Source organism: Malaya genurostris, chromosome 1, assembly GCF_030247185.1.
Source record: "Malaya genurostris strain Urasoe2022 chromosome 1, Malgen_1.1, whole genome shotgun sequence".
NCBI classification, from domain to species: domain Eukaryota; kingdom Metazoa; phylum Arthropoda; class Insecta; order Diptera; family Culicidae; genus Malaya; species Malaya genurostris.
In genome coordinates, this window is record NC_080570.1 from 161,762,730 (window position 1) to 161,786,641 (window position 23,912).

The following is a 23,912-nucleotide window of genomic DNA, read 5'->3' on the forward strand; positions in this document are numbered from 1 at the left end:
ATTAGTTACGGTAATTTAGAATTTGTTGCTCAATTTTTTTATAAATTTTTTTGAGTACTTCGCTAAGTTCATATGAAGATAGCGAAGCCTCCCTCCAATATATGCTTCAAAACAAATCGAATCCCAGTGAATAATTTGTTGCTAATTAGTTACGGTAATTTTGAATTTGTTGCTCAATTTTTTTCTTATTTTTTTTAGTACTTCGCTAAGTTCATATGAAGTTAGCGAAGCCTCCCTTCCAAATATGCTTCGCTAACTTCATATGAACTTATACTCATACTCAAAAAAATTTTGAAAAAATTGAGCAACAAATTCAAAATTACCGTAACTAATTAGCAACAAATTATTCACCTATTTGCGTTATCATCGGTGAGGGGTGCCTCGCTAAGTTCATGCTCATGTAAATTGTGTTTAATCATTAAGTGCGACGATGCAAAATAAAGAAAAATTTCTTATCAACTTGACATAACTGTTAACAATTTGAAAAGGTAATGTTAGTTCATACCCAAAGAAAGTTTCACATACTAATACAAAACACGTTAAAATTGCAACGTAATCGCGGTAGCCGACTACCCAGAGCAATATACCAATGGTAATATTATTCGAAAATTTTCTTACAAACAACCCCTTTCTGGGATGCATATGGAAATGCAAGGGGTTTCGTCGGTTTCTAGTAGTAACAGTAGCATTGAACTAACAATCCATCCTTCCGAAGTAAATCTGCATTCGGACGTGCCCGGTATTGATCAGCATGCAGGGATCAGTGCAGTTTACACAATGTGAAACTACGTGCTATTCCCAAGTAAATTGTTTCAGGAAAAGTTTAATTGGTACTGATCAATAACGGAGTTGCAACACACGGGTTGTCTCTAATGCTAATGTTATTGCTAAAAAAACTGCTCGGAAAGCTTTTCGAAAAAAAGCTCGAAAAAAAAACTCAAAAAACTATTCGAAAAAACTGCTTACTACTCATACGTACATAAAAAGAAATTGTAAGAAGTTCGGAGGTAAACATTTTAAAGGAAAAAATTTCTGATGTTAAAATTTGAAATTTTTACGACGTAAATCTTCTGACGTAAAAAATTCTGCTATAAAATTAATTACCCATAAATTATTAATGTAAAATCTATGACATAGAAATATGTGACAATGAATCTTTACAAATAATTATTATGTGCAACTAACAGTTTCGAAAAAACCCTTCTTAATCCACCTAGTAGTGTGATAATGCCTTTCTCTTCTTTCATAACAGTCTCATGAATATATATTTTATACTTCTATTAAATAATTTCGTATACTAATTTTGACACCAATTGATTCAGATTGATTCGAGTAGTTCACAAAAGCATGCTTCAGTGTTTATGTCACACAGTCAGCATCATTTTTCCAAACTAGTGCTTGACATTTGCGTTGCCTATTTGTATGAGAACAGTGATGCTATTCTAAAAAAAACGCTTCTTAGTCCACTTAGTGGAATTTTCATATATCTTGAAAAATCACCATACATGGGGTACATGAAATTTTCGAGATCGAAAAAAAATTTGATGCCAAAAGTCTTAGAATTGCATGAAACGTTAAGATTTAGTGTCATCTCGAAAAAAAATTTTTTTAAATCGATTTTTTGGGACTAATTGAAATATTTTCTAAGTCCCAGAAAGTCGATTTAAAAAAAAAATTATAGATAATTTTAAATTTCGACGTTTCATGCAATTTCAAGAGTTTTGGCATCAAAAAAAAAATTTCCATTTCGGAAATTTCATGTACTCCCACCTATGGTGCTTTTTCAAGATCGAAAATTTTCAAACCTTAACCGCCGGGCAGCACCTCTTACGCATGTCTGATTTAGCTCAAATTTTGTATGAGGACATTTTTCGAGGTGCTTAAACTTTTGAGCACTAGCGCCTTACGAAACTAGAGGTGATCCCAAATTATGGGCACCCTTATATATATATAAAAGAGCGGTAAAAATTAACGTGTTTTGTCGGTTACGTCACTTATACCATGGAACCAAAAGTCACAGCCATTTGATCTTTGAACTTGATCAATGGCCCGACAGAAGCTTTTAAACAAGCATAAGTTTGTTAAAATCGGTTCAGCCATCTCTGAGAAAATTGAGCGCGTAAAAATACAACGCTTTTTGTCGGTTACGTCACTTATACAATCATATCTCCTGAACCAAAAGTCACAGCCATTTGATCTTTGAACTTGATCAATGGTCCGACAGTAGCTTTCAAATGAGCCCAAGTTTGTTAAAATCGGTTCAGCCATCTCTGAGAAAATTGAGCGCGTTCAAATATCTTCGAAAAGTGCAGACACACACAGACATTTTCCCATCTCGTCGAACTGAGTCGAATGGTATATAACACTATGGGTCTCCGAGGCTCCGTTCGAAAGTCGGTTTCTCCAGCAATTCTAATACCTTTCTATAGAGAAAGGCAAAAAGGAACTAAACACTACTCGAATAAACTACTATAATAAAAAATTGTTGTTTTTGCATACTAAATTTTAAAAACCGATTTTTTACAGTGTAGGACTCCATTACGATTTTTTTCGCTATTATTTATTCCAAAATATGAATGTTATATCGGTGATTTTCATAAAATCATCCAAATTCCCGAATAAAAATATCGAATCAAAAATAGTGTTTTTTTTTTAAATCGATATTGAATTTTTAAAATCGATTTTTATACTGTAGGGCTTCGATTAGTTTTTTTTCCCGATATTTGTTTATTCGAAAATATGAATGTTTCACTGTTAATGTTGATGAATAAAAATATCGAAAAATAATCTTAATCCAGTACTACAGTGAAAAAAAGTCGTTTTTAAAATTTTAATGGTTTTGTTAGAGATGAAATTTTGTCTCAGTGTTTTGACGTGAATACGTCTTTTTTTAACATGTTTGATAAGGTATTATTTTAATGCCTCATTCATTCTACTCTGCGCAGTTTACACGTCCAGTTCCTACCAGACTCCCGGTTCAGAGTTCCAATTGCAGAGTATAGTTCTGAAATGCAGTTCCAAAATCGGGTTTTGCTTTTCATTTCCAAAATCCACAACCAAAATTCAGTTCCTGAATCCTCAACCAGAACTCAGCTCTAGAATCCAAGGCCAAAATCAAGTTCCAGAGTTCTGGAGCTGTAATTGATTCTTGAAACTTGGGAACCCAAATCTGAAACTGAGATCAGGATCTTTAATTTAAATCTGGACTATGGAACTGTATTTCGGAAATGAATTCTGGACTTGGATCTAAACTTTGAGTCTGAATTCTGGAACGCAATTCAGATTTAGAACTCTATTTCAGAATCTAAGCTAAGAATTCTGGAACTAAGTTTTTAACCAGAGATTCTGAAACTTCAAATCGAAATCCAAGACCAGAAATCAGATATAAAAATTTAGTTGTATTACCAGAGTTCAGTTCTTTAATGCATTCCAGAATCCAGCTTCAGAGTTCAGTTCCAGACTGCAGGTCTAGTATAAAATTCCAAAACTCAGTTCCACAATTCAAAAAATTCCGGAACTAGATTCTGAATATTCTGGGTCTGAATTCTAGAGTTGAATTTAGATCCGGAATTCTGAATCCGAATTTGAAAACTGAATTCTTGACCGAAATTCTCTAACCTAAATTCAGCTACAAATCAGAATTTTCAGAGTGCAGGGCGAACCAAAATCCTGGTTTCGAATTCAGTTCCAGAACACATGTTCAGTTCAGGTTCAACAATTTAGATCCAGAATTCAGTTCCAGAATTTAGCATCAAAATTGAGTTTAAGAATCTGGATTTGAAGTTCAGATTTGATATTCAGTTCAAAATTCAGGTTCGGAGTTCAGTTTTCGAGTTAATTTTCTAAATCCAAGTTCAGAATTCAGTTTTAGCACTCGGCTCCAAATTTCGGTTCCAAACTGAACCATCCATTTTTTTAAAGTTCAAAATTCTGAAACAAAATTCAAGATATGAATTCTAGATCTGGATTCTAAAACAAAATTTCAGATCTGACTTCTGAACCTAAATTCAGATTCAGAATTTACTTCCTGAACTCAGTTCCAAATTTCAATTTCAGTGTTAAGTTCTATAATTAACCTCGGAATATGGATTCTGAAAATAAGTTCTGTTTCAGAGTTCTAGAACTGAATTCTTGATCTGGATTCCGAACCTTAATTTTGCAACTGAATTCCTGTTCCAGAGTCAGCTCCGCCAGAGTTCCGAATTTAATTACACTAAGGTCTTTTTTATGCGGTTTTTTATGCGAATTTTAAGAGTTATGCGGTACGTAAACTCGCATAAAAAAGACCAGTGTATTTAATACAGTTCCAGTCATACACACTTAAAAAAATCATTGTGATTTTACATCTTATTAGATGCACATAAATGGAGCGTCGCAGTTCACGCAAATTTACGTCGAAGAACATTTAATATTGTGTCTAAAACTTTTTGACATACAATTCATTGAAATAAAAAAAAAAGAATACTGATAGTGACCGCCGCGACTTGAACCGAGAATCATTGGATCGCAAGTACGTCTGTTAATCGACTGAACCACAGAAGCATACATCTGCTTCGCTGGTAAAAGGTGCATTTAAGTTCATACAGTCGCACCTGCTAGCAGAACGCAAGTTACAGTCGAAACCAGTAAAATTCAAGCTCATCTAACATTAAGTCATTACAAATAAAATTTTCCGCCTGTTGACAAATTAGGTCTTCATGAATTACAAAATTCAAATTCAAATTTTTTTGGAGTGTGCTTTAGTTTAGATGTGCAGTAAGTAAAAGATGCAAAATTGAAACATTTTTTCAAACAGCCTTAGTCGAAAAATAACAAATTCTGCAAAAAAACTATGAGTAATTTTCACAAAATTAGTTAAGTTTTCAAAAAAAAAAAAAATATTACCCAAAATCCTAATCGAGCCCCACACTGCAAAAAAAACAAAGAAAAAAATTTAAAGTTGATTTACAAAAACATGCAAGTTTAGATTTGGATAAAATTTTGCACGACCGGGATTTTTAAGGTAAATAAGTGTTTCTAATTTTTTTCATTATCCAGTTCTGATATTTTTTGCAAATCTAGAACAACTAGTGATAGAGTATTGTGTGAAATATCCTTAAAAATAGAGTTTCATAGGTCTTTTGACTGATTATGACTTTAAGTTGGGTTCCGTTTTCGAAAAAAGCACACATGAAAAACCTGTTTTAATCCACCTAGTGGTGTAATGATGCCTTTCTCATATCAATCATACTATCATATTTAATACTGTGGTATTCTTCAAAATAATTTTCTTCGATTCTTAAAAGAATAACCGAAATCGGTGTGTTTGACCGTCTGCTGATAAAAACTATCAATTGGAAAATATTTGAGGTCGATTTAGAAAATTTTTCAAAGTTTTTCCCCATTTTCAGTGATGGTATACAATTTTTAACCCACCTTACCCTATATTTCCGGATCCGGAAGTTGGATCCGCATGAATTTAAGGAATTACGCATGGGACCACAGGACCTTTCATTTGAACCTAAGTTTGTGAAAATCGGTCGCGCCATCTATGAGAAAAGCTAGAAAACATATTTTAATTTTTTTGCACATTTTACCCCATAACTCCAGAACCGGAAGTCTGATCTAAATAATATTCAGTAATTTTTTATGGGACCTTAAGATCTTTCATTTGAATCTAAGTTTGTAAAAATCGGTTCAGCCATGTCTGCGAAAAGTTAATGTACTTATTTTCTCAATTTTTTGCACATTTTACCTCATAGTTCCGGAACCGGAAGTCGGATCCAAATAATATTCTGGAATTTTGTATGGGACCACAAGACCTTTCATTTGAATCTAAGATTGTGAAAATTGGTTCAGCCATCTCCGAGAAAAATTAGTGCAAAAAACGTTACATACACACACAGACATTTTGCGTACTCGACGAACTGAGTCGAATGGTATATGACACTCGGCCCTCCGGGCCTTGGTTTAAAAGTCGGTTTTCACAGTGATTGCATAACCTTTTTTATATGAGAAAGGCAAAAACAATTTAGTTTGGACAAGAAAAAGGTTTTGTAGGAAAGAATTTTTTTTCCTGAAAATTGTCCATCATGCAATGCATGAATGGTTGGTAGGGAATATTTCAGTTTTTTTCAGTGTATGATTTGATTAGGAATTTTTGTCGATAGTTTTATTCGAACATTTTAATGTTGTACTGTTTATTTTTACAAAATCTGTAAAATTTTTAATAAAAATATCGGAAAAAGTTCCTATCTGAGTCCTACAGTGAAAAAAAAACATCGATTTTAAAACCGAATTTAAAAAAAATTATTTCTAATTGTTCTGGATTCGTTGAATCCAGTTCCGAGTTGCAAAATTCACACAATCTACTAATACGAGCGTTCATCTATGCTCGGAAGTGTGAAAGAAGCATGCCAGTTTTACTCGTATTTACGTCCTCCAGTTAGGTCTGTGACATTACCCACCTGCCGATTTTTTCTGTAGGAATTGTCGTTTTCCGACTATAACTATTAAAAAAAAAATGATGAAAAAAACTTATCCCTTTTTAAAAGACAATCTAGATCCATTCTGAAAAAACGAAGTATACGAAGAGTGCTGTCAACATTTGTTCGAGCTGGTACGAAATTCGTCTTCAACAGTTTTCTTGCGTAGCGGTAACCTGCCAATTTTTCATTGATATCGTGAAAACAAAAACGAAAACAAGAAAATACCAACATCTTTGAATTGAGCGAACCAAATCATCCTCAACAACACACTGAAAAAAATCAACGGTTTTGTTAATCTGAGTCCATGGAATTATAATAAGTAATGGGACCGCTGATCACTCATAGATTGTACCATAATGTCAAAAACTCACCTGCAGTAGTGGCAGAAAGAAGCACATGAACTGGCCGAAAATCCAGTTCTGGATCAGCATGACCGCCAGCGTAATCGGAAGTACGAAGGCACACTGCACCGTATGACAGACGGCCAGATTCACCACGAAAGCCTGCGTGGCATCCCGGTTCAAGCGGTACTTGCAAATGTACGACACGATTAGGACATTGGTCGCAATGCCCAGTGCGGCCGGGATGGCATAGATGATGATGAACAGTGGATAGATCCGTGACACCACCGGTTTCAGCACCGGTCGGCTGTAATCACCGTGCAGCGTTTCGTTGTGGTCACCGACAATTCCGAGCACTACCTGCACTACCGTGGCTAGAAAATTGTCCGGTACATTTTTCAAGTCCATCGGGGACTTCATGGCGACTGATTTTCGCTTTGGTTAGCGCACTACTGAATTACTGTATATTACCCCATTTTATTGGCTTGAATAACCTTATTTTCGCGCAACACCCAAAAACTGACGTCGTTTAATCCGGATCGAAACACTGAACTCAACTGCAGCTGAACGGAATGGAAATGGTATTCAAAATAGCACACACGCAAGCCAGGACGATTCCGGAACATTCGCTGTCAATCCAATCAAGTGAGCCGGGGCACGATTCAAGCACCATCTGGTCCAGGCATCCGCCACATCCGTGTTAATCTGCAAACAGAATCGAAAACAAACAAATGAAACACAAAACTTCACTCGCTTTGCGGTTGTGTTAGGTGAAACAATTTTCCAACGGGAAATACTATTTATTCTGGCAGTTTGAGATCCAAACTGCTCATACAATTCCGAATCACGTCAGCCCATTTGAGCTCCATTAGGTTAAAATTAACATTGCTATGGGAACTGTGAAAATTTGGGGTTTGTGTTTTGGGAACCCGGTTGATGGTTCGGTAATCAAAGCAAACTGCGATCGCACTTTGGAGTGTAAAATGGTATTGTCATCCAAATTGGCTAAGACTGTTCCAGATGGCTTACTATGATGGGAAAAAATCACCTTTAAACAATAATAATGTAATACCACATCGAAGAAAAAATCCAGATGTTCATGAGAAAATGTCACAAGATCAAAAAATGGGTGGTCGGGGGGAAGAAAATAGTTTTCACAAAATGGAAGGGGATAAGAAAGATGACTTATAGGAGCCAGTTCAGCTAGACTGACACACTGTTTTTCGCCTTTTCGAACAAAACGCAGCAGTCACATTGCGTAACAGTGCTGGGACAGAGGCGGATAACGAATGTTGCTATCTGTTTCAGAACTGGAAAAATGAATGCACGGCTGCTCATCAGAGCGATGGGAGCACATTATATGGAACGAAGAACCACCACCACCGACAAACGGATTGCTGACTCTAGGAAAATATACTGCACACTTACGTTGATTGGTGATTTCAAGAGGTGGTGGCTATACAAGAGATTTTCCAAATGTTTCGAAAAGAAGAAAACTCATCATTGAACTCAAAAATTACCAAAAGAAATTGAGTGTGTAGAGTGAAGAGCAATCTTCCATTACCCATGCCGTAAATAGAACAAATCTGATTTTCTGTGGTTATGTGACAAATAGCAAACTCATTTTGATAAATTCACGGAACTTTTTGATAGGATAATATTTTCAGAGCAAATATAAAGAGCACTGCTCAAACGGTAGATGCGTTTTTGTTTCGATACGATCAAGCAAAACAGTTTTACGATTTACTGAGTTGAATTTGTCTTGATTAAACAATGTCACTCTTGTGTTGTACTTTCGAACGAACTCGTAACTTCTAGTCTAGTTCAACGGAAAACTCAGCATCTGAAAGTAATGACAGAACACTCTTCTTTATCAATTTCGTCGAGCTTCTTCGCTGTTGTAACGCAATCTGACGCTTTGGATGTTGAGAACGCTTAAATCATCTCTTTAGGGATGAGTTTAAATCCTGCACTAAGATTCAAGGTCAATAGTTGAATTAGTGGATTAGATTTGCTTTAACACTCAAAACATCTGGGAGGTAAACAAGTGAGAACGCTTACTTTGACTGACCATATCTCTACCGTTAGAAGTCCGATTATCAAAATTTTATGATCATTTGACAGATAAATATTTCACAAAATAAATTATCTGCCATATTATTCAATTAAGCATAGCTGAGCAAAGTTCTGATTATAAACGTAATAAAAAGTCCAAGTATACGTAATGGGAAATTTCGTATTTGAAAGGAAAATTTATATTTTGAGTTTTCGAAAACAACAATTTTTCTTATGCCAAAAGTCTTAGAATTGCATGAAACGTCGATATTTAATGACATCTCGAAAAAAAATCGACTTTCTGGGACTTTCTGGGAATTCTCAAAGCCCCAAAAAGCAGAGGATTTCAAAATTCCCCAAAAAATACATGATTTAGCAAGCAATTTGCTCATGTGGAAAGCGAAGCACTCCATTTATGACAACTGAGACGATCAATGGGCAAGTAGAAGTCTACTTCCACAGTGGTTATACGCTTTTCTGGTCGAGTTTAGCTTCATGCCATTACTCGAAAGATATTCTGAAGTGGTACAAGACTAATGTGGTCAACTTCGTTTCGAAGAACGCCAATCCTGTGAACTTGATCCACAATTCAACAGTAGCTTTCAAAAGAGCCTAAACGTGTTAAAGCCGGTTCAGCCATCTTTGAGAAAATTTAGCAGTAAAAATACAACGCGTTTTGTCGGTTGCGTCACTTATACCATTATATTTTCGGAAGCAGAAGTGCCAGGCATTTGACTTTCGAACTTGATCCACAATTCAATAGTAGCTTTTGAACGAACCTAGATTTATCAACAATCGGCTTAGTCATCTCTGAGAAAATTGTGCGCTAAAAGAAACAATAAGTTCTGTCGGTTACGCAACCAAAAACCGCTGCCATTTCCCAATGGTTCAGAATCTGTCAATTTTTATGGCTCGTCCTGTTGTTTACACTCTTCTCTAACCACTTGTGCAGTTGTTCATTCGTTTTCATTAGTTTGTTTCGAAAAGCGTGGACTTTCAGCAGAACAACGTCGAAAAATTGTGTAAAAATGGTGCACAGAACGCGGACTGTCACTGAGAAAGATAGCAAAAATGGAAGGAGTAAGTGAAAAAGCCGTGCGAAATGAAATCAGTAAGTTCGGTGAGGATAAACTGAAAACGGGTCGAAAAAAAGGTCCTGCTAACCCTCAGTTGGATAAACGTATACTGAAGGCGTTCGAGCAAAAGAAGAAGGTTTCAGTTCGGGATGTGGTCAATAAAGTGGGCACTTCGAAGTCAAATGTTCTTCGTGCTAAAGAACGTTTGAATCTTCGAACCTATAAGTAGTAGAAACAACCAAAACGTAGTCCGAAACAAGAAGCATCGATCAGGCCGAGGGTTCGAAAGCTGTACAATACGATTCTTGTTGGAAATTTGAACTGCATAATCATGGACGATGAAACCTACGTGAAACTCGATTACAAATCCTTGCCAAGACCACAATATTATACGGTGCGAGAAGGGCAAGTATTAAACCAGTAAGAAAGCTATGGTCTGGCAAGCAATTTGTAGCTGCGGTAAAATTTCGAAACCCTTCATCACCACTGCTTCAATGAACAGCGAAATATACATCAAGGAATGTTTACAAAAACGACTTCTACCCATGATTCGAAGCCACAAGGATCCGGTTGTCTTGGCAGATCTTGCTTCTTGCCACTACTCGAAATCAACGGTAGAATGGTATGCTACCAAAAATGTCACTTTCGTCCCAAAAGACATGAATCCACCAAATTACCCACAACTTCGACCAATTGAGGAATTTTGGGCATTAACGAAGGCACATCTTAGGAAACATGTCTCGGCAGCCGAAACCATTCAACAGTTCGAAAAGGATTGGAAAAAAGTGTCAAAACTTGTCGCCAAGAAGTCTGTACGGAATTTAATGAGGAACGTTCGCAAGAAGGTGCGCCAGCTAGTCTACAATGGCTAAGTAGCAAATGTTGAGAATAATATTCTGTTGTTGTAGTCTAACATTATCAGTATATCGAATAAAATTTGAATATCTAACACTTGTGAATTATTTACAGCGAAATCAAAGTGCGTCCATACTTTCTGGGACAGTCTTTAGTATCGACGAAAAATGGATGAATATGCAACTTGGGAATCAACTGACCATCAGCAGTCTCAGGGTAGTTTTTGAAGGGCTTGGTCTCAAAGAAAAAAGACTAGCATCAACTTCTATTACCTAACATATACTTCTAAAGCGCGGATAAATTTTATGCAGTCTTTTCAAATGTATATTTTTTCAGTGGCTTTCTTCGGCAACGAAAGCTTTTTCAGCAGTTTTTAGAATTGACAACCAGTTACTTCGGAATTGGAACTTAGATTCGGATAGCATTCAATAAATAGGTCAGCAATAAGTGTCTTTTATTTGAAGCTAACTTAAAATTGTGAAATTTTTGAGAAATCGATCACCAATAAAATTCAGTATGCTGCCGCTATTGATGGCATATCATTGGAATCAGTTATAATAGCTCTATTATAATGTCTCACATACACTTACACGCACCCATAAAGACATTTCCTAAATAGAAGGCGAAGAATGAGTTAAGTATTAAAATGAAAACCCGTTAAATGTTCGAGGAGTTAGGAATGAAGATATCGATGAATAAACCTAGAAAAGAATGTAACCGAGTAGAGAATGAAACTTAACGAGGATAAGAAAGTCGAAAAGCAAAATGATCAGAAATTTAAGAGAATATATAAGATAAGGCTATTTAAGAAAAGAGTAAAGAAGGTGAAACAGAAACAAACTGTATCATTCAATATAACAAATGAAGAATGATATACAAAACATAACCAGTAGCAACTACAATAATCAACAAATCAAAATACAAATATTAAAGGCCCAATACTCGAAACACTAATAATATAAATGAAAAATTGATAGGAAGAATATAAGTATACTCTCCTACCTAAGAATTGGTATAGAACTGGAAAACTAGCAGGGCCGGTGAAACATGTTAAACCCAGGTGGGTAATTTTTCATACTGCGGAGAACCCACTATTTCGAAGTATTTCTTTATTCTAATGGAAATGATTATTATCCCTAAAAAGTGCAGTCGTTTTTTAAATAAAATATATTCATTCTGTAAAACTTTTCATGAAACGCGTAAATTAGAAGTTTGAAGTGGTTTTAAAACAAAATTTCGCATCTAAGGTTTAACGTGGTTTCAAAATCACTGCCAATATTTGTTTTCAATTTAAAGTACCAACCTTCAAAGAACATTTAACATCAATAGCACCACGAACACTGAATCTATCGACATATAAGTGACGTTATTAATTCATTTATGGAAAATGGAAATAACGAATTCCGTGTGTTGATAATGTTTGATTTTATTTTATTTTTTTTGAAGAAAAAAAACGCGCAAGCCCAGCTATAGCTTGAGAAGTATTTTCCCCACTAGGATTCATTAAAAATGAAGGTTTGTGGTGTTCTGATTTTGAACGTGGCTAAATGAAGCAGTCAACCGGAAAAAATTAAGCAAGTTTTGATAATCGTGATGTATGAACGCAAAATCAAAGTTCGTGAGATTAGATATGCTGAGATCGTTAGCACATGAACTGGAAGTACTTTTACGATCTTGTACGAAAATCTGAGCATAAAAAAATCGTCACCAAACGGATCTCGAACACGACCGCTCATAATCAACAAAAGTCTGCCTCAATAAAATGGAATGTGTTGGTATAAAACAGTGGACGAAACATGGATCCACTATTTTTATCCGGAGTCATACCAGCATTCAGATTGGGAAAGCCATCTGAAAACGTTACAGGTAGCTGGAGCAATAATGGCATAAGTTTTTTAGATGTTCGAGGCATAATTAACATTGAATATCTTGAACAGGAAAGTACCATCAAAAGTGATTCACCGTTAACCAAGACAATGCACCGTGCCATAAGTCAATGAAAACAATGAAAAAAATTAAACGAATTGGGCTGCGATCTGTTTCCTCATCCACCTTGTTCACAATTACCTAGCCCCAGCGATTGCTTGTCCTTTGCGGATCAGAAAAAGACATGCCAGCGAAAAATTTTTGGCTCGAATAAGACAGTCATCAAAGGAAGCCGATGTTTAGACCAGTGACAAATCATTCTATAAGGATGGTATTGAAAAATTATGAAAAGTGCTAGAACGATTGTATGTCATTTGAAGATGATAATGATGATGAATAAAAAATATGCCTGCACACGAAATTATGTTTTTCTGATTAGTTCCTGGACTGTTTGAAGGATGTGTTAGAAACTTTTACTTCTTTTCTGAACCACACAGGGTTCAAGTTTATTCGATACAGAATCTGTATGAGTGATTTTCTTAAAAGCGAAATTTAATGGAAACCGTGAACTTGTATGTATTTGTTAGAAACCATGACAAAGATTTTCGTTACTAACTGAAGTTTCGATCACCAATTATCTGAAATTGATTTTATAGATATAGATGCATCTACTCCCATCGAAGTGTAGAAATATTTTTAATGCAGTTTATGTAATGTTATGGAAAATTAATTTAAAATGATTGAGATATAGATGTTCAAAACCTGAACACTGTTTGTACGGTTCTCAGTATTTTGAATTTGCACACCGGTATAGAAAGTGAAAACGTAGTCATCCGCCCGATTCTCTCGATCCCCGTCTCTGTCTACCATTTTTATTAAAACTAACAAGATCTTTTTTGTCACTAACTTTTTCGTTCTCCTTTCCCCCGTCTCTTCACCATCTCGATGGCAACTAATTAGATCTCTGTCGTATTTAGACCTGCTGTTCCCACATCCCCTTTTTACCTCGTTTTCCACAATATTTACTTCTCTTTCATTCTCTTCAGTAATATCACCATCACCGACAACGGAGAACCGCTCCAGTCGATGACCAGGCTGCGGACCACCCGCCGAGTCTTCGTAGCTTGATGATTTTTCCCGCGGACCCACACGGACTGAATGATACGGCCAACATAGATATTTACCAACGCCACCTGGAAGACTCTCATGCTATATTCAATTCACCAGCCACTACTGATCGCCACCAGAAAGTTGAATTTTCGAGAATCCGCGACCTCGATACGACATTACCTGATGATACTATTTTAGTTTTAGGTTAGTCGTTAAATAAGATTAGAAAACACCCTTGGCATCTTAGAGCTTAAGCAGTGTGCCCTACAATTATATTATATTATTGAATAAAAAAAAAACGTAGTCCTACGTCAAAAGATTTTGAGTGATTTTCTTCATGTGAAGATATAGAAGGTGAGATGTGACAAGGTTCATTTCATCATGCAGAAATCTATTAGTAACTTAACTTTCACTTTTTACTAGAGGAGTCGACCTTAAACACATGTTGGAAAATTCCGATGAAGGTCTTCTACTATTTACTATTCCGGCAAAGCTACCAAAAGTTGTTACTTTCTACTTGCTACTGCATTCTTCTTTTGCCGGTTCGGAATGTAGAGAGTAAAAGACCTTTATCGGTATTTTCCGGTATCTCAGAGACCCGAATGATTTGCATTGATGAGATGCTTAAGCTCGGGTCCTTTGCTGGAAGGGAAAAGTTAAGTTACTAAAAGATTTCTGCCTGCTCAAATGACCCTTGTCATGTCTCACCTTTCTGCGGTGTATCTTCACATCCTTGCTCTACCTTGAGAACTAGCATTCTATAATTTTGATTATATTTATTATTCCGCATTACAATAAAAATATTCTTATTATTATGAATAATGCAAATATTTTCCATTGTTTTTTGTTCGAAATTTCAGGTGGGTAATTACCCAACTTTGGAATTTTCGGGTGAGTAGTGCTACCCACCGTACCCACCTCTTTCACCGGCCCTGAAGACTAGTGTTTGTTGTCTGATGACCAGAGAAGATGTTTGGATATGGGACATCGGTCGTTAGATGGCTAAGATTTAGACCATGTTCGATGTACGCTTTACCTATCCCAGTCGTGTGTTAGAGCTGTGTCTATCACAAGGCTTAGGGTGGCAAAATGCTAGCGCTTATGTAAGGAATGCATAAGAACGCAGGTTCGAGTCCTGTCTCTGAGCGCATCTTTTTTTTCAAAAAATCATCTATTCTGTGAGTTTTTCATTCATTTGGCTTCTCCAATAAATGTTTCCACTCAGTCATTGCAAAAACTGAACATAATTTTGGCGACTTTACGTCAAACCAACTAAAATGAATTAACAAATTTTATAGGAAGATATTTTGAAACCATTCAATGATTAGTTCCACTCTGGATTTCAGCTACAGCAAAATTGCACTCGTTTAAAACTATTTCGTCCGACTACTGGATTTAAGCACCAACTTCGTAGCATATATCTTCCCATACATTAGTGATTGTTGGCATGGGGTGAGATATGCACTGTTCTGTGTGTCTCAAAAAGATGAGGTTTGATTTAAATTGCATCATTGTGATTTTCTGCTGGTCAGGTTTGATGATTCAGAAGGTTCAGCGCCGGTTTCAGACGCCAAGCGTCGTCGTATGTTCGAAACCCAATCCGAAAGAAGTCCTTAGTTTTGGAAACAGCAATTGTCTTGTCCATTAAAAATCGACTGCCAGGTCTCTTTCGTCGATGCAAACGGTTCAGTTCCACTTCGGAATGTAGCTGCCGGAGCTGTCTTCGGTTCTTTTGCTCGTTGTTCCCTCGAGCATGATTAAGTGTTGCTGTGGTGTAGTTTCGGAAATTACATCAGTTGTTCATTGTACAGTCATGTTTTTTCTTGTTGTTTTGGTATCATTTGCCTGAAGCGTCACTCTGACAGCAAATGAAAAATGTTGAATCCGGAAGTTTCGTTTGAGTTTAATTTCTTCGTTTTAGAATTACTGCATGACGAGACTTTAGTATTTTAATACAACCGCAATTGCAAAACTAAGAGAGGAAGTTTTCTTTTGTCAGACAAAGAAGCTCTCCGACCGACTGCTCAAAACTCTCCCAGTGCACCAACGGACCATCCGTAAACCCGATATATGCTGCTCGTTAAATTCAACAATGTACTGGGAATGGCCTTTTTACGTATCAGATTAAGTCAAGCCTGCTCAGTTCCGATGGGAAAAATCGGTTTCACTGGTGTCTTTCACGCGATAGAATTGTGAAAATTTCTGTTCCCGGAAGTGGAAAATCGTCATTACACGGTGGGATGCATGCATTAAAAAAAATAAAATCTTTAGATATGTTTTTACTCAAATATGTAAATTTTCGACAGTTTCAGCCATGGTTTGGTTTCATCACAATGAAAAGCAGAATTATGCTTTTTTTTTTTTTTTCATAAATACGTTTATTTCATAGGCAATATACATAAGTTTTTCTTCGCCGTGGCATCTACAATACATAGTACTTTAAACCTAATACATTTCGAATATCCTATTAGTATGTTGGTATTCATTAGTTAATCTAAACACTGTTTTTATCAAGCGAGTTGCTATTATAAATTACATTAAATGAAATACATTTATTTTGTACATGATCTTATAACTATTTCAGGTTTGTTTGTATCAGTTCATCACTTTTATTTAATATAAGATAGCTGGCTATTGGTTGAACTCATGGAAGAGAAAACAATCTAACATAAAATAAAATTTAAATTGGAACTCCAATGGACTTAATGAAATAATAAAGAAGTTTCATGTAAGGAACGTCACGACAAGCAAGAATGTCGCGAACTGGGACATTGGATAGTCTACCTTGGGTACGCAAGGAATTTATTAGTTGAGATCTGACATCACGATACTCCACGCATGTCCAAACAACATGGTCAATATCGCGGTAACCTTCGCCACAAGCACAATGATTAGTCTCGGAAAGTCCAATTCGAAGGAGATGTGCATCTAACGTGTAGTGATTGGACATGAGTCTGGACATCACACGAATGAAATCTCTACTCACATCCAATCCCCTGAACCATGCCTTTGTCGATATTTTAGGAATAATTGAGTGCATCCACCGACCCAGATCATCTTTATCCCAAGAAGCTTGCCAGCTGGCAAGTGTTCTTTGGCGAGGCGCGCTATAGAATTCATTGAAAGCAATTGGTCTCTCATAAATTTCACCCTCAATAGCACCACGTTTGGCTAAAATATCGGCTCTTTCATTGCCTGGAATGGAGCAATGAGCCGGAACCCAAACTATTGTGATTTGATAATTATTATTCAATATGACGTTCAGGCACTGTTTTATTTTGCCCAAGAAAAAAGGTTCATTTTTGCCAGCAGCCTTTGAGCGAATGGCTTCAATTGCACTCAGACTATCTGTGAAAAGAAAATAATGGTTTGGAGATAATGTGACGATTATACTCAAACTATAATGAACTGCTGCTAACTCTGCTATATAAACAGATGCAGGTTCTTGAAGCCTAAAGGAGACCGAAACATTATTGTTGAACATACCAAACCCTGTCGCTTCTTCAATTCGCGATCCGTCCGTGTAAAACATTTTCTCAGAGTCGATATGCCTGAACTTACTTGTAAATATTTTTGGGATTTCCAACGAGCGTAGGTGTTCCGGAATTCCACGCACTTCGCGCTGCATGGATGTGTCGAAAAATAAAGTTGAGTCAGGGACATTTAGGAGGCTGACACGGATAGGAATATATCTTGAAGGGTTGATTTCCTGTGACATATGGTTAAAATATACAGTCATGAATCTTGTTTGAGATTGAAGCTCAACTAGCCTTTCGAAGTTATTAATAACTAGGGGATTCAGTACCTCGCATCTTATTAGCAGTCGCGACGAAAGCTCACAAAAACGATCCTTCAATGGAAGAACTCCCGCCAGAACTTCAAGACTCATTGTATGTGTCGAATGCATGCAGCCTAAAGCAATTCGCAAACAACGATATTGAATTCGCTCTAATTTGATAATATGAGAGTTTGCAGCGGAACGAAAGCAAACGCATCCATATTCCATCACTGAAAGTATCGTTGTCTGATACAATTTTATTAGATCTTCCGGATGAGCACCCCACCAAGATCCGGTTATTGTTCGAAGAAAATTTACTCTTTGTTGGCATTTTGTTATCAGAAACCTAATGTGTCCTCCCCACGTGCATTTGGAATCAAACCACACCCCGAGGTATTTGAAAGTCAAAACCTGTTGGATCATTCTTCCCATCATATGAAGCTGAAGCTGCGCGGGATCATGCTTTCTTGAAAAGACGACCAGCTCTGTTTTCTCCGCAGAGAATTCGATACCCAGATGGACAGCCCAATCGGACAAGTTATCTAAGGTATCTTGCAATGGTTTTTGCAGATCAATAGCTTTGGGTCCAGTAACTGAAACTACGCCATCATCTGCCAATTGTCTTAGTGTACATGGGGATACTAGACAGCTGTCAATGTCATTCACGTAAAAATTATAGAGGAGCGGACTGAGGCAAGAGCCTTGCGGTAGACCCATGTAGCTAATTCTGAATGTTACCAAATCGCCATGTGAAAAATGCATGCGTTTCTCTGACAAAAGGTTGTGCAAATAATTATTTATAACCGCTGGGAGTCCATGTTGGTGAAGCTTGACTGAAAGAACATCAATGGAAACTGAATCAAATGCTCCTTTAATGTCTAAAAATACAGATGCCATTTGTTGCTTTTGAGCGAAGGCAATTTGGATGTCAGACGAAAGTAATGCAAGGCAATCATTCGTCCCTTTATTTCTACGGAAGCCAAACTGAGTATCTGACAACAAACCGTTCGTCTCGACCCAAGTGTCGAGACGTCGTAGAATAATTTTTTCGAACAATTTTCTGATGCAGGACAACATCGCGATGGGTCTATATGAGTTGTGATTGGAAGCTGGTTTCCCCGGCTTTTGAATGGCGATAACTTTCACTTGCCTCCAGTCAGGTGGAACAATATTTTGCTCAAGAAGCTTGTTGAACAATTCCAACAAACGTCTTTTTGCGAGGTCGGGCAGATTCTTCACCAAGTTGAATTTAATTCTGTCCAACCCAGGAGCGTTATTGTTACAAGACATGAGTGCTATGGAAAATTCCATCATTGAAAAGGGGCTATCAATGGAACCATTATTTGAAAAAGATTCCCTAATAATGCTATGCGTAGGAACAGAATCTGGACAAACTTTCCTCGCAAAATCAAATATCCATCGGTTCGAGTATTCCTCACTCTCATTTCCTACGTTACGATTCCTCATTCGTCTGGCCGTATTCCAAAGAGTGCTCATTGAGGTTTCTCTTGACAAACCTTCGACAAAATGTCTCCAATAGCTACATTTCTTGGCCCGAAGTATGCTCTTGTACTTGGTTTCTAAAGTCAAGAATTTTTCAAAATTCTGAGGAGTTCCTCCTCCTCGTTTTAAAAACGTCTTGAAGGCATTTTGTTTCGCGTGCTTAGCATCTGAGCACTCTTTGTCCCACCAAGGGTTTGGAGGCCTTCTGTTAGACGATGGACCAAGAAATCGTTTGGTTTGGGCTTGTTCTGCGGCCTCCAGAATCGAACAAACGAGGAAGTCATATTCTTCAAGTGGGGGGAGCTCTTCCATTGAAGTTAAGGCACTTGAAATATTACTTTGGTATTTAATCCAGTCAATATTTTTTGTCAAATCATATGGAATATTAACTGAATTAGCAATGCCTTTGTTACTGCTAATTGAGATGATGATTGGTAAATGATCGCTACCGTGTAAATCAGGAAATACTTTCCAGGTGCAATCTAGTCGAATTGAAGTCGAGCAAAGAGATAAATCTAATGCACTTGGACGTGCAGGAGGTCTTGGGATCCGTGTCATGCTACCCATATTTAGTACCGTCATGCTAAAATTGTCGCAAATATTATATATTAAGGATGATCTGCTATCATTGTAAACGGAACCCCACATCATTCCGTGCGAATTGAAATCTCCTAAAATCAAACGTGGAGCAGGAAGGGCTTCGAGAATTTCATTAAGCTGTCGTTGTCCAACTTGAGCTCTTGGAGGAATATATACTGAAGCAATGCAAATGTCCTTTCCTTTAATGTTTATTTGACAAGCAACAACTTCTATACTAGAAGTCGAAGGAATATTTAATCTATAAAAGGAATAACATTTCTTAATTCCTAAAAGCACTTCACCATACGGAGAGTCTCTATCGAGACGTATAATGTTAAAGTCATTAAAACTTAAGGCTATGTTTGATGTAAGCCATGTTTCGCACAAAGTAAATACATCACATTTTTGACTATGCAACAAAACTTTAAATGAATCAAGTTTTGGCATGATGCTTCGACAATTCCACTGCAGGACAGTGATTGAATCATTTGCGGCGGATGATAAATTATCCATCAAATGATACAAAACCTGAAAGAACTGGCCATTGAGCTGATAACTGTTTCAAAAAAGTTCTAGCTATTGGAAGGAATGCCGTTATGATAGTCTTTAGAGGTTCAGAAATATTGAATGCTGCGAAAATCCATTCTACAATTTCCGAAAACTTAAGTAATCCTGTTGGTGAATGTGAAACGGAGCCCACTGGATTATTGTCTTTCCTTGAGCTAGTTTCTGGATTGGTTTGTGAATTTGACAAACCAGGAGGCACAGTTTTTGGTTTTAAATTTGGCTTTTTAGCTTTAACACGGGGATCTTTTTTTGAAGATGTAATTTTAGGTGTCTTTTTAGGTATTTTGTGGTTTGTTAATCTCCTCTTAACAGACCCTTGAGGAGTGACAAACGAGGTATCTTCACTATTTCCGTCGGAGTCAGATTCCTCTGGCTCCATAAGATTTGAAAAACCGTTTTCGGTTTCCAAGGGGGAGACATGTATGACCGTTTTAAGCATTTCTGCATATGTGCGCTTAGACCGTGCTTTTAAAGAAAGTTTCATTTTGTCTTTACGCAGCTTAAATGCAGCGCACACTGAAAGATCATCATGAGGGCTTTCCCCACAATAAACACATTTTTCAACATCTTTATCGCAAAGATTATCCTTATGAGGCCCTTGACATTTGATACATTTGGACTTATTACTACAGTAAGTAGCTGTATGCCCGAATTTTTTACAGTTCGTGCAATTCATAACATGCGGTAGGAAAAGCCGAACAGGAAGACGAATTTTATCGATATAGACATGGCTAGGCAACGCAGATCCGGCAAATGTTACACGAAACGAATCTGAGGGACGATACGACTTTTTTCCATCGACAATAGATGCTGAGTACAATTGCTTGCACTCGAGTATCTTAACTCCCTCAAGCATGGAGTTTTTAAAACGACCAACTCCATTTTTAAGTAAATCATCGGCCGTCAGACTTGCTTCAGTCACAACACCGTCAATTTCCACCTCCTTCGATGGAATGTAAACTCGATATTCAACAGAAAATAATTTACAGGTTACAATTTCGTTCGCCTGTTTCAAGTCATTGACAACAACTCGAATTTTATCTCTATTAACTTTACATATTTCTTTAACTTCAGAGAAATGTGATGTCAAATCCTTGGTAATTTGCATCAAATTTAAAATCTTTTCTTTTTTTCGAAGATAGACTATCCATGGCCCAGTGGTACCCTGTGGATAATGTTTAGCCCTCGGAGTATTTAAACTCTTACTAGTATCCGGAATCGGATTCGGATGATCTTCCATGAGATCATCCATTACATTAATTTTTTTTGTAAATTAATAATACCAAAATAAAAACTTATGTTTAGTAAAATTTCAGATATAAGAAATAAAAAATAATTTAAATTAAATCTACCTTGTAGCTGATGTCTCTGTTCCTTTATCGTGAAGAACGACGTGAAGCTCTTCCAACGATTTCCAATTGGCAGTCTTCTGCTGTTTCCAATTGGCAGTCTTCTGTCGTTTACTGCTATCTCAGTTGCTCTGCCGTCGTTGTGAACACCACTGCACTTGCTGTGCTTCCTGTACCTGACCCCAGGTACAGTGCTTTTGCTCTTGGTGGCGATCAAATGCGATGCTTGCAGTGTAGCACCTCGCGATATATGCCGTCTCTTTTGATCCTACGCAGCGTACAAATTCTGGTACCTGGTAGATCAGCACTGGGTTGCTTTAGCACCTTTGTGCCTTTGCACCCCTTCGTCTTCGCACCTTTATGCGATGGCACCTCTGTGACTCGTCACTTCTATGCTCTCGCACCTCTGTGTTTCTACACCTCTGTGCGTATGAACGGGATGGCCTTCGTTGCTAGCTTTCCAGTCGGGAAACGCCCCGAATATTGCGTTTGCTATGGGCAGTTTAACTACCTGAAGCTTAGAATTGTCTCGGTAGCAGCCGTTAACTCACGAGCCAGTACAATCGAAACACAACCTCTTCGCTTGAATGGTTTTTACTGAATGACGATTTAATTGTAGTGTCGTGAGAATTATGCTTGTTGGGGTAATTTTTTTCGTCAATTTTGCCGATTACGTCCCACCGTGCCGTGATGGGATTGGTATAAAGTAGAATTAACACCACGAGGACGAAGTAAGTTCTCGGAAGTCTGTCCGATATTACGACTCGATATCAAACGAGATCGGAACTTTTTTTGTTTGTGTTTGTTTTTCGATTATATCCTTCCCCCGCTTTTCGGACAGACATTAAAAGTCAGAACCCAACGGAATAGTTAGGTCGGGAAAGGTTCAACAGTCAACGCTAGGCTCTCTCACCAGCTATTTATTGCATGGTTTACCAGGGAAAATGGTAGGGGCTTTCGTAGAATCACGCACTAATAAAACATGAACATTGGAATTGATGAGATTTTTTTTCATTTCGACCATTCCCGAACGTATCCATTTTTATTTATCTATTTATCTAGCGAACGCTAGATCAGTCAGTCGGGAGTGAATTTTCAACTGCTCTTTTCTTCCATTTTGGTAGGGTGAAGTAGTAGAAAGCGTTCCACGTGATAGATTGCGGTTTTCATGAAAGAAAAACGACGACGTGGGACTACACAACTATTGTCAAAATCACAGCTAGAATTTGTTGTGAGTGTTTCTGTGTTCCACACGGAACGACCGAAATCAGCATTTTCGCGAAAAATTTAGTTGATTTGCTGATTTTAGTTAGTTATTTTTTGAGACAACTAAAAAAATCTTACTTTTGCTGATTTAGATTTTTTATTCTCATTCCCTTAATAATAATAAAATATTTGTTGAAATGACTACTTTTTTTAGTTGAATTCACAAATTAAACGTGCTGTCATTTCTTAGCTAAGGCACACTTCATATCCAGTCAACTAATTTTTTAGTTGAATTAAAGAAATATAATGTTGTTTTCAACCAATATGAATGGTTGAATTGGCTTCTGCAATCTGCAGCTATATGGCGCCCTGTCACCGAAACGGTAACACCTTAATGACTACTAGCCACTAGATGGCACACTACTGCCGAAAAAAAATCAGACGCGGTTGTCTTTTCTATATTGGCAGGTATAAATACGATGTTGTGTTGGAGAAAAAGACATAAACGAAACGTAAACATCTTTTTGAATTTTTTTTCTTCTAAATCACTGTTTCTTCATTCTCACTGAAAACTTTGAGCACTCGGAAAACAAAAACCGAATACAAATAGTACACCGGACGGCGCAGCTCGGAAGGTTTGAAGATACAAAAAAACTTCATCACAATTAGAGTGAAACATTCGAAATTCACTTCACTGTTCCGCGTAAAAACATTATTACGCACAATCGCTTCAAGTGCGCACAAATTCTGAATAAATACGATTTCCACTAACAGTTTACGACATTTTTACATATCGGTTTAGAAATTTAAATAAAGATATATCGAACACATGCGAAAAACATCAAAACAATTTTCAAGCAGTTTTAATAAGACTGTCCTTTTTAGCTTTTTAATGGATTGTTTTGCTTTGACACTTCTCATGAGTTTTTGGCTAATAAACTTGTTAATAATACCCATTTCAGTTTTGTTTTCTTTGTGCTGTCCTTCAGAAATGATGGTGATAGATAAATAGAAACAAATTTTCTGATTTTAATAACAAAATTAGTTGTCAATGAGAATTTCGTGTTGGATTGAAATATTGCTGGTTTGAGTCCAGGATATTCACCAACTAAACACATTCTCTAAAACTAACAGTTTTTTCAGCAAAGTAAATTCTCAAT

General features: G+C 37.0%; 1 protein-coding gene across 3 annotated transcripts in view; it reads right to left on the reverse strand.

Moving 5' to 3' along the window:
- The window catches only part of LOC131426540 (uncharacterized), a 174,406-nt gene that overhangs the window by 132,578 nt on the left and 17,916 nt on the right, over nt 1–23,912 (reverse strand). For all 3 annotated transcript variants that reach the window (XM_058589355.1, XM_058589353.1, XM_058589354.1), the window contains one exon: nt 6,839–7,513. In XM_058589355.1, the coding sequence (XP_058445338.1) occupies nt 6,839–7,228 (390 nt within the window). In that variant the 5' untranslated portion in view covers nt 7,229–7,513. The remainder of the gene's footprint in view (nt 1–6,838; nt 7,514–23,912) is intronic.